Genomic DNA, 15,926 nt, shown 5'->3' with positions numbered 1-15,926 from the left:
GAATTGAAGTAAGCAGGGTCCGCAAAAACTATACTAAACTACATTCGCTAAAACTTTGGATGTAAAACACATCAGTTCAAACAGTGTCATGCACTACTGAGTAGTGTACCTTGGCATGCGCATGCATTTTAACTCTGATTAAGTGGAGCTCATATGAACGCGTGCTCAGGTATGCTAAGGGTGCAAAAATAGTAGGCGGAAGTGTTTCATATTGTAACACATTTGTAAAAATGCAATATTGAGCCCACAACAGGATAAATGACACTTGGATTATACTGCACAAGTTGTGTGAGTTTGTAAACGGGTGTTCTGATATAATTTCGCTGTTGTTGAATGCGGACCCTATTTACTTCAATTCATGAAGAATGTTCTCCTTTTTTAGATTCTCCATTCATGTAGAGGCATGCAAGAAAAACAAAGTTTTATTAACAAATTCAACACAACACACCGAGTAATTGACATACAAATTATCATTTTGTGGGTGAAGTATCCCTTTAACTACATTAAGATAGTGAACATAGTAAACATTATATCTGCTCTGCAGTGAGCATGTTACCTTAGCATTTAGCTCAAAACACTGCTGTGCTTTCCTACAGCCTTACAGACCTTGGTCACATTTCATCATTAATATAAGTGACTAAATTGTCTTAATTCCAATATTATGTTGTGATTTAATACATACTATTAATCTCACAGGAACATGTAGGTAAGTTAAAAGGCTACATCATGAGTCATAATTTTACAAATGTAATGTATTTTTTCTGGATTGTATTATACTTTTTGAGATACAGTTATCACGTTAGGGATGGGCAATATATTGATATGATATTGGTATTACAATATGAGACTAGCTATTGTCTTACATTTTGGATATCAAAACATCATTAAGTGCTGTCTTTCCCCAGTTTTAAAGGTTACAGTAAAGTGATTTTCATTTTCTGAACTTACCAAAGTGTTCTAGCTGTTCTCGTCATTGCATACACATTACTGATGATTATTTATCAAAAACATCACTGAAGAAATATTTTGTGAGAGCACCAACAGTTCACCCTGCAATATTGCCGCAATATCAATATTGACATATCTGATCAAATATATTATGAAATCTGATTTTCTCAATAACAACCAGCCCTTATTCAAGTAAAATAATCTCCAACAATAATTGGAAGATTTAGTTTGCAATCTCTTTCTAGGCAGAACAAATTGCAGTATACCAAACCTTTAGAAAAAAAAAATTCTAAAACGTGATTTTTACATTTGTTAGTATATCTAAATGTATCCATATTTTAAACAATAGTCACTTTTAAAAGTTTTACATGACAATCTTTGTAAGGTTTTCCTTTAAAACACATTGCAGACTCGAGTATCCAGCTGACCAACATTGTAAGGAAACAATAACCTGAACTAAAACACACAGTTTAAGGTATGTCTCCATCAGAGTTTCTGTGGGTAATCTTACTACAGTACCCGGCTTTTTGTGTCTCCTTGGGGCTACTCTTGGTGTGTGTGAGGGCCTGTTCTTCCTGACTGAGCTCAGTCTTCAGAGTGAGCTGTAAGTTCTCAGCGGATACCAGCGCTGTCCTCATGGCTCCCACTGCCTCCGAGCGTAAAGAGGAGAAACCACCATCCATGCCGGCCGTCCCCCACAGCAGTCCAAAAAACACTTCAACAGCTAGTGCTCCTTCTCTGTGTGTGTGTTAGCCGTCTAAAGAGTAGAGTCCACGAACCAAGCTGACTGTATTTCAAGTAACTCAAGAGAGAAACAGAGCTGTAGTAATTACTTTCCTTCAGGCTGTGTGCCCTGTTCTCTTGGCTTTATTTACAGTTGTCTTCTCAACTCGTTCTTGTTCATAACTGTCAAAGCCAGGGAGAGTTGAAAAACAGTACAGGCTCCACTGGCTTTGTGCCTGTCATTCACTTCTCCCTTCCTCTTCTCTTGGGCAAAAAAAAAAAAAGTCACAAGATGCCCCGTCAGCTTGCTAATGGCAAGTCATACTTATGCTTGAGGGTAGTGCCTGCTGACTCGGGTTAGACATCTGTCCTTCTGCTGTAGTCCACCTTCTTTCTGAAACTACCTGCTGGTCAGCTGTGGTCGACTCTTGTTAAGTTGTTACTCCTATCTTCTCATACATGTAGATTTTCCTCTGGAAACTATGTTATCTCACCTGCCTTCTGGCTGTCTGTGTGACTCTGTCTGTGTGTGACTATGGTCACTTCCCTCTAGGGGAAAAAGGAGGGCCTTATCTACACTGGTGGGTAAACACTGCAATACTTTTCATCACCTCCACAGCACAATCATCCACTTTAGCTCGACACCACTTAGAGCAGAGGCAGTACACTGCCAACAGGACAGGCCTACATCAACGATAACAGTACCGAGCTGAATGACAGGAAATACCCTTTAATGTGAGAACGTTGCAGTAGGATTTCATAGGGTGCAAAATTTTCTTCCTACTTTTTCTGTGGCTGAAAATAACTGATCTAAATATGTCAAACAATCAGTACTTGGTAGTGCCGTTGCTATCTTTAGCAGCTTGGTGCATAGTTTACTATTATAAAAAGAGTCCTGGTTCTTCAAAAACAGCTAACTAATATATGTGACTTAAATAGACAGATCACCCCAAAATCAAAAATAAATATTACATTTTTCCTCTTGCTTGTGATGCTATTTATCAGTCTAGATTGTTTGGCGTGAGTTGCAGAGTGTTGGAGATATCCGCAGAGGAGATGACTCCATTCTCTCGAATATACTGGAACTAGGGATGCATGATAATATTGGCACGTCATTGATATGACCTGATATTGGCCTTAAAATAAACTACCGGAATCGGCAAACGTGCTGATAATATCAGTACATCATCGACATCGGCCAATATCGGCTTTGAAATGAATGATCTGAATCAGCCAACATGCTTTTTCTTATTTTGCACAATGAATGAATATTACATATTCTTATTCTACATGCTATTCTACACATCAATAAGCAGAATTCTCATAACATATTTTCATAAATGCAGCCTAATGACAGACAAGACTGTTTGAAGTTTAGAGCATATACTGTATATGAAGGTGGACAACATGACAGCTCCCCAAAAGTGAAGCTGAGATACCTTGATCGCCCCCTGGTGGCTGGCTGCAGTATAGGTCATAAAGCCCACCCTCTCCAGGTTAGCGGATGGAGCATGAAACTAATAACTAAAAACTCAAAGTAAACATCAAATACATTTTTCCCATAGATAGTTTCTGTCAAGTCACGTAGTTCTTATCAGACTGCTGTGTGTTCAAGCGTTCATTTTTCTGATAAGTTTGGCTTTAATTAGTCATTTAATGCCACAAAATTTGGTTTACCACTTAATTGTGTGTGAGCTAATCAGAGGGCTCACATTCAGTGGCAAAGCAACTTTTTCATTCATTTGAAGAATTTTTTCTGACTATCTGACAAATGCAAGTCCAATATTCACTCTGTTTTAGCTCTGTTTTGGTCTCTACCAACACCTGAGGGAAATATCTGTCTCTTTAGCTGTTAAATGCTCCACTATGTTCACCGGCTGGTCTCTTGCTGTGTCTGTCTGCTGTTTGGCACTAGGCAGGTAGTGTACAGTGGGTTTTAGATGCCTACAGTCAGTGGCTGAAAACAATGCTATGAGAGAGTACTGAGAGAGAAGTAAACCAGTAAAGTTAAGGAACAGAAAAACATCTAGTGACATCAAAAATAATTACTCCTTTATTGTGTAGTATCCAGGTTTTTCTTTTCTCGAGTTCAGTATGCTAAATTGCTGAATCAGAAATATTTTAGTGCAAAACAAAGTGAATAGCCATAGCAAACACCACTGCATCATTTTCAATACCCCCCATCTCCTCACAGCCGAATGTCTGCATCACTTTGGCCTGATTATGAGCTTTTTTTCCATTACTGCTGAGATTTATTATAATATCATTTACCCATGGCAGTTTCCTAATGAATATTTATCACAAATGTGCCACATGTGTATCCATCTCATTTAATGGCCACGTTGTTTTATGTGAAGACAAAACAAATTTGATTTAATGATCATTATTTCAGCTCTTGTTTCAATGCAATTTCTTGTTTTGAGAATTCTTTACTAGTCTTAACAAGAACTGTATTTTGCAACTAAATTTGTCCATACAGAGTCAGTGGAAATCATACGCAACTCTTGTATGAAGGACAGATGGACTGCAGAGATGAGCTTCTCCGTGTAGTTGTTTGGATCTCATCATGTAGTTGTAACAGGACCACAACACAGCCTGGGGCAGAAGCTGGCAGAAGACGGCTTCTTTACAGCTGGATTTTATGAAGATGGTTACCATGGTTCCTCTCCAGAACTGCATTTCTTTTGGACATAAGTCAAACAAAATTCTATATTTGGTATTTTTTTCTCGAGTAAAATGTTGAATCCATTCTTTAAATTTTGTCAATGGCAATAATCTGTAGATCACTGCCAAAAAAATGATGCAGTCAAACTTAGGGATGTTCCTAACAATTAATTTCCGTGATGTTTAAACAGACAGAAGTTTAAACTTAGACTAGCTGACTAGTCTTAAAGCAAGAAAACAGTCAAAACTGAGCACAACTTAATCTATGAAGTTGAAGTAGTTTAAGGACTAATCATCCATGTTAGATTAAAAGCTGTCATTGAATATTCATACTTGACAAAACAAACGGGCAAAACAGTCAAAGCACATTTACAATTAAATCAGGACTTCTTCAACAGTAGATATACACCAAAATAAAACTGTGATCAAAATCAAAAACTGTCTGTTTGTTTATGTCAGGAAACGAATAACTCACACGGCTAATATAAATCATCGTAAATAACAGAGGGAAATAAACGCAGCTGTGGTTTGACTATGCATGAAGCCTGGGAAAATATGCAAGTTCTTGTTAAAATATCTGGAGGCACCTCCTGGTTTGAGACAAAAAAAATGCAGCAATGCTGAGCTGTCAGAAAAGGGATTGTAAATGATATAAAGTACACTGAGAAATAGGCTTTTAATGGACTGTGATACTGCAAAAAGGTTTAAGCTGATAACACCATAACAAGTGGCACACTGCAATATCGATCTGATCAGATAAAAACAAATACATTTTAGAGTTACTGCTTGTTGAGCTTGTGTTTTTTTTATTATCGGAAACATAGGACACATTAGCAGAGGGAACATAAAATATCAGTGTGTAATCATTAAAAGACTGCCAGTAGCCTTAAAATGATAAAATGCAAAAACACATGAACACAAGTACGATGTTCTCTCAAGTCAATCTGCAATGATTAAATCAATGTGTTTCACACCTGGTGAGCCTGTAATCAAGAGTGCAAACCTCTCTGGTGTTTGAGACACTGAATCACAGGATCAATCCAGTTAAATCTATCAGTATTATTTCCTCATCATTTAGATGTTTGCAGTGCTTCTTGGTTTAAAATATGATTGCTTTCATTTCTACGTGAAGAATGAGAGCCAGATGTGCCCTGGAAAGCATATTATTAACAAACAGGCCCACATATAACCATCCACTGAAAATAAAGTTTATGATCCAAAATCCAACTTTTAATGCAGGTCAAACACAACTGCTAACACAACAAAATCCATACAACCGAACCACTCAGCAACAGTGAAATATCTCTTTAGTCACAGATAACAAGTTGGTCACATGTTTCTATGGCTCACTAAGGCCTGGTATAGGGCTTTTAGTCAGTAAGAGGAGGACTAGACTACAGAACATTACAGGAATGTTGCTGTGCCCTTCACATGTGACAAACAGGGATTCAGGGATTTCAAACAGCAAAAACTTGATTTAACAACTTTATTTGTGCAGGCCATGATGCACAGGGTTGGGCACTGTGAATTGTGTCACACAGACATGTGCAAACAGAAGTATCATTCACGTATTTTCTTTCTGGTATTCCCAGTTTGGCCTAGAGGCGGGTAAACATATGATCTTGCCTTGCCTTGCTGGGTAGATGGTCATGTGAGACAGCTTAAGAGGTTCACTTTAGCATACTAAGCAACATTTAAGACTTTGGCGGAAGAAAGTCATCAAGATGACACTCGTGATGGGCAAAATCCAGCTGCAGGGAATACTCCAAACAAAGTCAGAGGCTGCAGTATAACTTCACAAAAACGCTCGCCAGATTCCAGGAAATTTAGTCAAACATTTCTTGTTTGAATTAACACATAAAGCCTTTACTCTGTGCTTAAAAACTGACCGAGCAGCTCAAATCTACACCTGTGGAGCTGGTGTACTGTGTAGCTTCTCACCCACTCACAGGGCTTTATAACCAGAGTTACTTAACTGCATAAAAACAGAGCTGGAAGATTACACTGATGATCAGCTGCCCTCTAGTGGCAGGTTTCTGAGATGAAATTCAAAACACGCTGACAATCCAGTTTCACTTTTACACTGAAAAGCTGATTAAACATGTTTTGATAAGTTAATGTAAAAGTGAACATGACATGACGTTAATATAGAAACTTCTTCTTTTCAACAGCATTTCTAAAGCATTTAACAGCTTCACCTTAAAAACACACAGCACTGGACATGTACACGGTTATATTAGAAACTAATAGGTCCAAAGGGTCTCATGTTTTTGACTCATTTTAGTGGCTCCATCTGGGAATATGTCAGTTTGAGAGATCATTCTTTTAGTTGATACATCCACACACAAGCAAGATAACAAAAAAAGAGAATCACTTGTCCCAGCATATAAAACAGGTGGTTTACAGACGAATTCATACAGGCCACATAAGTTTCTAAAAATGTAATGCCTTATTGCTGCTCTATATAAAAACCTATAACACAAATCTCTTAGTCAAAACAAAGACACTTATGCTTTCAAAATTCTATCCTGCTTTCACACAGCCATCAAAAAATCATCTATCTCTCTCACCTGAACAGTTTTGTGTGAATGACCACATTGGTTGGTCAGAAGAAGGAATAATTTATCGACAAATCAATTAAATCTAAAAAAAAAAAAAAAAAAAATCATTCATATCAGTCACCTGGCTGCTTATACACCTTCCATACACAAAACCTGTGTATATCACATGATACTGAAAATAAATACTCAACTGGTCACAAGTAGAAACCTGACTATCACTCCACAACAGCAGTCTTTGCGTATCAGTGCTGAACAGGCTTGTACAGCAAGTCAGTGTCATTTACAGCTGTCAATACAGTGTTTATTTTATGCTGAATATTGAACACGCCCTCATATATTAAAGGCATTTGACTACAGTATGATAAGGCATGTAATGGCCAGTCAACCTGCAGGCTCAGAAGTATATTATTGTGTCCATATGGTGTGAACAAGTTGGCTCATTTCACACTGGTTTAATACACATCATAAAGGTGAAGAAGGGTTTTGATAATAATAAAACCCTAATAATAAAAAATAACAATTTTGTTGTCAATATGTGACTTTACAAAAATTCAACCTCTAAAACATTAAAATAAAATACAATAAGAAGAAGCTCACTCAAAAGCTCACTGTACTATGTCAACCTGCTCTGCTCAACATCCTCATACATAGGGACACTTTATGTCTGCTTATTAATGCTGCACACAAATGTGGAGGTCTTATTTCTGCTTACTCTTTGAAGAAAACCACTCCTGTGCACATTTAATGAAGCGCTCTGCACATTGATTAGACACTCACTGAACTGGATAAAGATTACATTATATACATTACATTACTAAAGCTGATCTGGAGGACTAATCAGTCCTTGTTGTTTAGACTAAGTCAGACCTCTCCCAGTGATGTCTTCCCAGTCTACCTCATTGCTGCAGATTGTATAAGAATGTATGTTTAAGGCAAAAACACGCAGCCTACGAGAGGTGGGGGGAAAAAAAATCTATACAGCATAATATCTCAATACTTACTTATTGTATCAATGCAGGGGTGCCATTTATCTATTTTTCTTGTTTATTATATAAATTATTACTTTTGCAAATACAAATTAATCTTTTGGTGGCCTACTAGGATGATAAAATTATTTGCTTTTTCCATCCACTAGATACATTTTGCTGCAATAAAGATGATTGAAGTGAGATGAAAAGACTGAAAACTTAATATTATCAGATAAAAAACAGATGGTAAAAAAAAAAATTTCCTTAATTTGCGGTTGAAAGAAAGGTAATAAACCCCAGTATATCACAATATATGGAAATGCAATACTCAGCATATCGCAAATCATATAAAATCGCAATAATATTGTATCATGACCAAAGTATCAATATTATATCGCATCAAAGGGCTCTGTTGATTCCCATCCCTAGAGCCTACTATGAAATACTGGAGAAATCAGAGTTAATACTAATGAAATTATCCATCTTGCCTTCTTTTGAGACAAATTTAAACAGATAAAAGTTTAACAAATATTCCAGGGTTTGACCTCCTGGGACATCAGATTATTTCAGGTTTTTGTTAAGTAATTTCTCAGCAAACTGTCACTCTTAAATCACTGCAGTCTGTACAGCACAAAAGAAGATTGAACTTACCTTCAAATGATTATTTTTTAACCTGCCACCATCAATTTATGAGGAAAACCAGTTCTAGTACTGTGCTTGCACTTAATTTGAGTATTTTCATTTTATATTATTTTCTTCTTCTACTAAAATACATTCAGAGGCAAATATTGGACTTTTTAACTCCACTACACTTATTTAACAACTTTAATTACTTTGCAGATTCTGATTAACAATACGAAATATAAATCAACTAATTAATTATAATGTATTATTATAGATTATGCTAACCAGCAGTATATTACGTGGTTTACCTGCTGCAGCATTATAGTGATGTACACATTATTAATGCATCACAAATTATGATCCAGTAACAACTGGAACCATTCTGCAGAGGACTTTGACTCTTGGTACTTTCAGTACATTTTGATGACACTGATACTTTTGTACTTTTACTCAGGTAAGACTCTGAATGCAGGGCTTTAACTTGTACTTCACTATAGTAGCGTTACTTTTATTTTTACTTCAGTAAAGGACCTGAGAACTTCTTCCTCCACTGCTTTCCTTGCCCGTTCTCACTTGAGAACAGCGGTTTTATCTCAACGTGCATACACTGTTACACTAAACACAGCAAAACAGTAAATGTATCTAAAATACGGACAATTTTGACAGTTACACATACCATAGCAAGCAGCTAACAGTCGCCATCACTGCCTAGCTTGTTGATGATGCTGGCTTCATTTAGAGTCAGCAGGTTAGCCGCATCAACTTCACCACAACTGTCTTACTTCACCACAAATGAACAATACTGAAGGAGAAGGAACAAATGCTAAGCTAGCTTACTTTTTAAAGTCAGCGCTGAAAAGTCCAAAGGCAGCCCCGGAGGAGGTCGCGGTGTTCTCTTGCCCCGCTTCCACGGCAGCCTCCGCTCCTCCTTGGTCATTGTACAAAGCAGCCGTCGACATGCTAAGCGTTTAAACAACTCTCCAATAAGTAAATGTATATTCTGCTCCTCTTCCGGATTTTAAACAAATAATAAACGCTAAGATGTACTAATGTAACGTAGCGTATCAAGTTCCTGCAAACCCAAACTTTCTCCGAGATTTCACCCAACTTTTTTTTTTTACACGCAGTAGCGGAAGTGTGAGCTGGACAAGTTGGTGTCACATGACAGGGCTTCAGCGGCACAGGGTACATAGATCTTGAATAAATAGAAAATAACCGTTTGCTCATTACAACGCTTATAGCTGACGTCCCGTTTAGATATTTTAGATCTATGGTGGAAACGCCCCGAGCCCTCTCGTTGCCAAGGCAACAACAGCACCATATTTCTTATCAGAGAAGAAGAAAGTGAAAAAGAACACAAGAAGCAAGTGATCAAAAACTACGTACTCGCCTAACGTATTTTACGTAAAACAACACCGAAGAGATGCACTGGCCTGTTTTCACTCAAGTAAAAGTGGTAATGCCACAGTATAAAAATACTTTGATACACGTAAATGTCCTGAATCGAAAAATGATTTAAGTAAAAGTAAGTATGAGCATTATAATATATTTAAAGTACCAAAGAAAAAGCTAGTGTTAGCTTGATGCAGGTGAATACAGTACGTCAAGTTAATATAGCATGTTTAAGGCAACATTACGCGGTTATAACTAACGATACTATCGTGATGACATTTGTTTGTGACTCTTGTTGTTTTCCAATGTGCACGTAAAATATCATATAACTGTATAATGCTAGATGTAAGTTAACAAAGAAGATATTGTTACGTTAGTTACGCTAGTCCCGCCTCCTTTCAGCCCTCGCATTTGTTCCCATGGCAACCTACAACAAACGTCCCCAAATTTCAGTGGAGGCTGTCAAGTTTATGCGTGAACTGGCTACATCTGTAATAAACTTTATTATATTATATCATACTGTCAGTCTTTAAATCTTGTTAAGGTCAAAATAGAAAGGTTAGCATTCAGCAGACTGTTGTGGACGTGCTTATTCATTCTCCTTTGCACAGGACACCACTAGCCGAGGACCATGGTAAGCCTTAGGTTAAAATAACAATCAAATGCCGTGCCGCTTTACATATATTCCAACGTTACATCTCAGTTTAGCTTTTGACTAACAGACCGTGGTAGACAACGGTTATAAATGTGCACATGTGGTAATGTTAATCCTGGTAGAGACGAGGATCCGGCTCCACGAATTCAAGGAGCAGCTCTGACACCCGCAGGTACCGCAAGCGAGCCCCCACCTCTCAGGTGGATGAGACCCTGTTTGGGAATACAACACCGGTGAGTAAGCGTTGTTGTAAATGCATACTGTAGCCAACCTAATACAATGAAATTTCAGCTAAGTGTGTTTGTTTAGATAATGGTATCACTAATGTTGCTGTGAGCCCAGAATCATCAGTTTATGGCTGTAGTGTGATAGCATCACAATGTACCTGGCTAATGATAGTTTTAAACATCTGCTGCTGAGTGTAATGTGTTGCAAGGTTGGAGAGATCACAAATTATGACTGGGTTTGTGTAATGTCTAACTCTGTCTAGATATCCCAGTTCGACAAACGTGGAAACTCAGCCTCCAAGGCCAAGAATCAATCCCAGAGGAACCAAGAAGGAGAGACTGTTCAAATTGTCACCAAAGACCTTATACGCAACCTCAGGTAGGCTAATAAACTCCAAAGATTGTCTGTCAATTTGCCTGATGGGGTATAAAACTGGCACCGGAATAAAAGGCATAATGCATATTTTCATAGATGGAAATTTAAGTAGTTAGATTTTACTTAAAAATGATACATAGCACATTTGAAAATGGGTTCTATGCTGAGGAAGTAATTTATTTATATTAATTTATAATCAATCCCTATGAGCTATTGTAAATCATTGAGATATTGTAAAAGTGCTCACATACCAGCAATTTTGTAGTACTGAAACCCAATAAGCACATATAACAAACCACCGCTGTCATTATGCCAGGATCCCATTTAGGGATCCTTCAGGAGAGTCGATCATTCTGCCAACAACTGAGTTTGAGCGGATCACCTCAGCATCCCGGGTGCTAGCTAAGGTGGAGAGGGAGACCCTGAGGGAGGCTTATCAGAGACAGAAAGAAGAGGAACTTGTAAGAAACATAAAAAAAATCCAATCAAAATTATCCTTTAACTTGCAGATTTACAATAAGACAATAAGCCCTCCAGTCTTTTTTATAAAATTCCTCTCATCTAGCGAGCTGCAGACGAAAGGAAGCGTCAAATCTATGAGGCAGACCTGTCCCGTAAGGAGAACAAGGCACTGACTGAGCTGGAGCTAGAGGCCCGGGACCGTGCGCAGCACCTGGTGGACCGGGCCAATGCCTTAAGGATAGAGCAAGAGGATGAGATCCAAAAGCTTAACAAGGTAGGAAGCAGCTGTAGACATGTGGACCGTGCAAGTTTAAAAATGTGACTGAAAGTGAAGCCATCAGTCATCAGCAGTTCTGATTTTTTCTGAATGTCATCAGTACTTCTTTGTGTGTGTGGATGCGTGTGTGATCCCCTCAGCTGATTCTCGGTGCTCAGTGTCAAGCCACACGTGATGCCCAGATCCATGAGAAGACACAGATCCAGTCAGAGATGTTAGAGGAGGAGAAGCGTCTGGATGCCATGATGGAAGTGGAGCGCCGCAAGGCCTTGGAGACTATGGAGCAGATAGATGAGCGGCACAAACAGCAGAGGATCAGGTAAAGATAGCTCTTACTGGGAAATACATACTTAATTATTCATGGATTGATTTGCACATGGATTAAAAAAAAATACTTTTATATGACACTTTGGGGACGAAAAAATGTTTTCTTCAGCCACTCAAACCACCCACATCTTTCTAATGAGATCCATATCTTATCAAATGTAAAAGCAGTAGTAATGTAGTTATTATTGTTTATCTTATGCCCGTGTCATTTTCCAGCGGAATGCAGAAAATTTACGACCAGATCCAGCAACGTCTGGAGGAGAAGCAAGTGCAAGAAGAGATGAAAGAGCAGGAGAAACAGCAGATACGAGAGAAGCAGGAAAAAATGAACCTGGAGGACCTGAGGGTGCAGACACAGCCCGTGCAAAGATAACAATAAACATAAGCACTAGAAATTAGAACATTTCCAGAGTCATAAACAGCGCATGCTCAGGGGTGTGTGCAACCACATGCATGGTTCACCTACACTAGAGTTTCTTTTCTAACTGGTTGTCTTCTTCCAGGCTCTGGAGAAGAAGAGGGAGGAGCAGCAGCATCTGCAGGAAGAGATCATGCGTATCAATTCTGAGACCATGCGGGCCAAGGAGCAGAGGAGAGAGGAGGAGAAGCTGACTGACATGAGAGACATGGAATACATAAGAAACAAAATGGTCAGAAGAAAAGCAAATGTCTTCATAGTGGTTTTTTTTCATATATTGACATTTCATGACCTGTACAGGAGCGGGAGGCAGAATATGAAGCAGAGCAGAGACGAATCAAGAAGGAGAAGGAGTTAGAGATTGCCAGGCTGAGGGCCCGGCAAGAGAAAGCAAAAGACTACAAGGCAGAGCAGGTCAGGAAAAAACTACCAGCTGACCATCTCCATAAAGGTGGTAGCTGCTGAATTGAATCCTATAACAGATTAAAATACTCTAATCACTTTTTGAAAGCACTTAAATGCCATTCAGATTCAGATGGGAATTAAAGCATTCAGCATGTCCAAATTTTGTGTCTCTGCATTTGGAAGGATGAACTCCGTGCTCGGAGGAACCAAGAGATCACAGATAGAGAGTGGAGGAGAAAAGAGAGAGAGAGAGCTGCAAAGAAAGCTCAGGAGGAAGCGATGCTGAGGGAAGCTCGCTCACAGCAGGTTCATTGCAAAGAGCACTTCCTGTCGATCGAGGCTGGCCGGGAGAAGGCAGAGTTTGAGAGGGTGGTGAAGTAAGGAACTGAATTTTATTGTTTTTAAACTTATTTTCACATCCTGAAATTGTGTTTGGAGAAGTGGCAGGAGTGCCTACACAGTAGCTAAGCAATGTGCTGCTGTAGGTGGGGGCAGCAGCAAAACAATTTTTAGCCACAGAAAAAAGTTCCACCCAAAAAATCTTTAACGGTTTAAATCTACGCTATATTGAGAGCATAAATTTAAACTGATATTGATCGTTTTAGGTGGGCCTTTTTAGGTAGCTAAAATAGGTTTTGCAGCTGACCCCTCCACAGCTCGTGTCAGAATCCAGCCTGCTTCCCCAGACTGGGGGTGTGCTGAGTGATATCTACTGTATGAAATACCCTGACTATGGATAAATACCCCATACAATCCCACTCCAAATGATCCGAGCTATACTACAGTAGGATGGTTGAGTCAGTGTAGTAGAAATGCACCTTTAATATTTGTTTTCATTTATTCATTGCATATTATTTTAAACATTCAGCTGTACCATTTTATTAATATTAGTTTTCACTACCACTTCTTTCTTTCTCCACACAGGGTGCAACAGGAAGCAAGCATCAAACAAAAGGAGGAGGAGGAGAAGCAGCGTCAGAAAGCACTCCGTCATGCAGAGGCCATCCGAAATCAAGTGAAGGAACGTGAGCTGTCAGCCATAGCTAAGCGCAGAGAGATCTTCAAGGAGGCCGATCGCTTGATCGAGGAAGCCCGGCAGCGACGTGTTCGCCTCGATGAGATCAAAGAGAAGAAGCTGAAGGAGCTCAGGTAAGTACTGGAAGGTTAATGGCTCTTTCTTGTGGCTGATATTTTGAAATGACTGTCTTTAACTGAATAAAGCTGACATGTGTTTGTTAATGTGCAGGGCTACGGGGCTCTCTGAAAAGTACTGCAGTGAAGTGGAAAGGAAAGCCCGGGCCTGTGCGCTCTGATCACTCACAGCTGGATTCAAATGGTGCAAAGCCATCACATTTTACAGGGATCATGTTAAAGATTTAAGTATTTATGGAATTTGAACACATATAACAATCTACCAATAAACATTTCTATTGCACCTTCATTGCTTTATAAGCTTTTGATCAATGGTATGTGAACATTTTAGTAGTTGATTGTGTTTTATGTTGTTTCTTTGAAGCATATTGCAAAAACAAGACTTTATTTTTAATACATTAATACTTCCTCGCACACAGACTGACTCTACATGAGACAGGGTACAATTGTTAGTTTTAGTTTTTATTCAGGTCAGTATTTCCCTTTCAATTGAGACATATTCTGCCAACCATCAATGACAGATTCCCTTTATTACAAATATGCATGACAACAGGAAAAAAATTCAGCTCATGTTAGGGTTAGGATGGAATTTAACACACATAGCTTAATGCATGTAAGGAAGTAAAATACATCAAGGTAAACACAGGCTCTTATTTCAGACCATTTTCGACAAAAAATTTAACATATGGAGAACTTATTTCTTCATCATAACCATCTAAATGCACAGCCTGCAGGGGTGCTTATAGATCTGGAGCTTGTGAATTTACTTTTAGGGTTCTATAAAGTACTATCATATCTTAACATTACTGACCTCAAGCTCCAAAGTAACTGGTAACTAAAATGATCAAATCCAGTGGAGTAAAAAGTACAATATTTCCTTCTCAATTTTTGTTAAGGAGCAGTATAAAAGAACATGAAATTAACTAAGTAAAGTACAAGTAACTCAGATTTGTATGGTACTTGACTACATATACAGTACATTTTTAATGCAGGACTTTTGCTTGTAACTGAGTATCTTTATACACTGGTATTTTTTCTCTACTTTCTTTAGTGTGGGGCTGCAACTAACAATTATTTTCATCGTCAATTATTTTCTTAATTAAACATTTAGTTGTTTGGTATATAAAATGTCAGGAAATGGTAATAAAAAAAAAATGTTGATGAAATCCTCAAATGTCTTGTCCACAACACAAAGATATCCAGTTTACCGTAATAGAGGAGTAGAGAAATCAGAAAATATTAACATTTAGGAAGCAAGTATCAGAGAATTCAATTTTTTTTGTCTTAAAAAAATGTCTCAAATTATTAATCGATTATGAAATTAGCTGGTGATTTAATAGCTGACTAACTAATTGATTTGGTTGAAGCTTAGAGTACACAAGTCCATATACAGATACACAGACAACAATAAACAAGAACAAAATATGAAGACAAAACTAAAATAATAAGTGTTATTATATACATTTTATGTGTTATATGCATTATTTCATAATCATTTAATAACTCAGATGTCTTGCTACTACTATTGTTGAAATTCATCAATAAAGTGCAGGAAAGTCAGCTCAGTTCCTGACCATTTTTCTTGTGAATATGAAATTTTACCAAAATAATTTAAAAAAACTGGTACATATACATGCTATTTTCAATCTCATTTCGACTAAAATATAGCATTACATCACATCACACATATTTATTTCAACATTTTATTATTTATTAGAAAGTTGGGTGCATTAATCTAAAACATGTT

At 38.0% G+C, this 15,926-nt stretch overlaps 2 protein-coding genes across 3 annotated transcripts in view; one reads left to right on the top strand and one right to left on the bottom strand.

Moving 5' to 3' along the window:
- ap3b1a (adaptor related protein complex 3 subunit beta 1a) overlaps nucleotides 1-9,622 on the bottom strand; it is an 80,768-nt gene extending 71,146 nt beyond the window's left edge. The window contains exon 1 of one of the 2 annotated variants that reach the window (XM_033647035.2): nucleotides 9,326-9,622. In XM_033647035.2, coding sequence (XP_033502926.2) covers nucleotides 9,326-9,447 — 122 coding nt within the window. In that variant the 5' untranslated portion in view covers nucleotides 9,448-9,622. Of the gene's footprint in view, nucleotides 1-1,467; nucleotides 1,963-9,325 lie in introns of those variants that run through there. The other variant, XM_033647034.2, reaches the window with a different exon arrangement.
- Nucleotides 9,623-10,045: 423 nt separating this feature from the next.
- Nucleotides 10,046-15,897, top strand: cfap45 (cilia and flagella associated protein 45). Its single transcript, XM_033646952.2, has 12 exons — nucleotides 10,046-10,514; nucleotides 10,658-10,768; nucleotides 11,026-11,141; nucleotides 11,455-11,599; nucleotides 11,704-11,874; nucleotides 12,018-12,196; nucleotides 12,421-12,550; nucleotides 12,708-12,854; nucleotides 12,923-13,036; nucleotides 13,211-13,404; nucleotides 13,952-14,176; nucleotides 14,274-15,897. Exons 1-12 carry the CDS (start codon nucleotides 10,512-10,514, stop codon nucleotides 14,338-14,340), a joined length of 1,602 nt encoding a protein of 533 aa, XP_033502843.2. The 5' UTR covers nucleotides 10,046-10,511; the 3' UTR covers nucleotides 14,341-15,897.
- The last annotated feature ends 29 nt before the right edge of the window (nucleotides 15,898-15,926 follow it).

This window comes from Epinephelus lanceolatus, chromosome 19 (assembly GCF_041903045.1).
Source record: "Epinephelus lanceolatus isolate andai-2023 chromosome 19, ASM4190304v1, whole genome shotgun sequence".
Classification (NCBI taxonomy): Eukaryota; Metazoa; Chordata; class Actinopteri; order Perciformes; family Serranidae; genus Epinephelus; species Epinephelus lanceolatus.
This window is presented reverse-complemented; position numbering and strand designations above follow the sequence as displayed.

What these genes read in the sequence shown, in the direction of transcription:
- cfap45 (XM_033646952.2), top strand. An exon ending in TGTTTGGGAATACAACACCG is followed by an intron (nt 10,769 to 11,025) that starts GTGAGTAAGCGT and finishes AACTCTGTCTAG; the next exon opens with ATATCCCAGTTCGACAAACG. An exon ending in GACCTTATACGCAACCTCAG is followed by an intron (nt 11,142 to 11,454) that starts GTAGGCTAATAA and finishes TCATTATGCCAG; the next exon opens with GATCCCATTTAGGGATCCTT.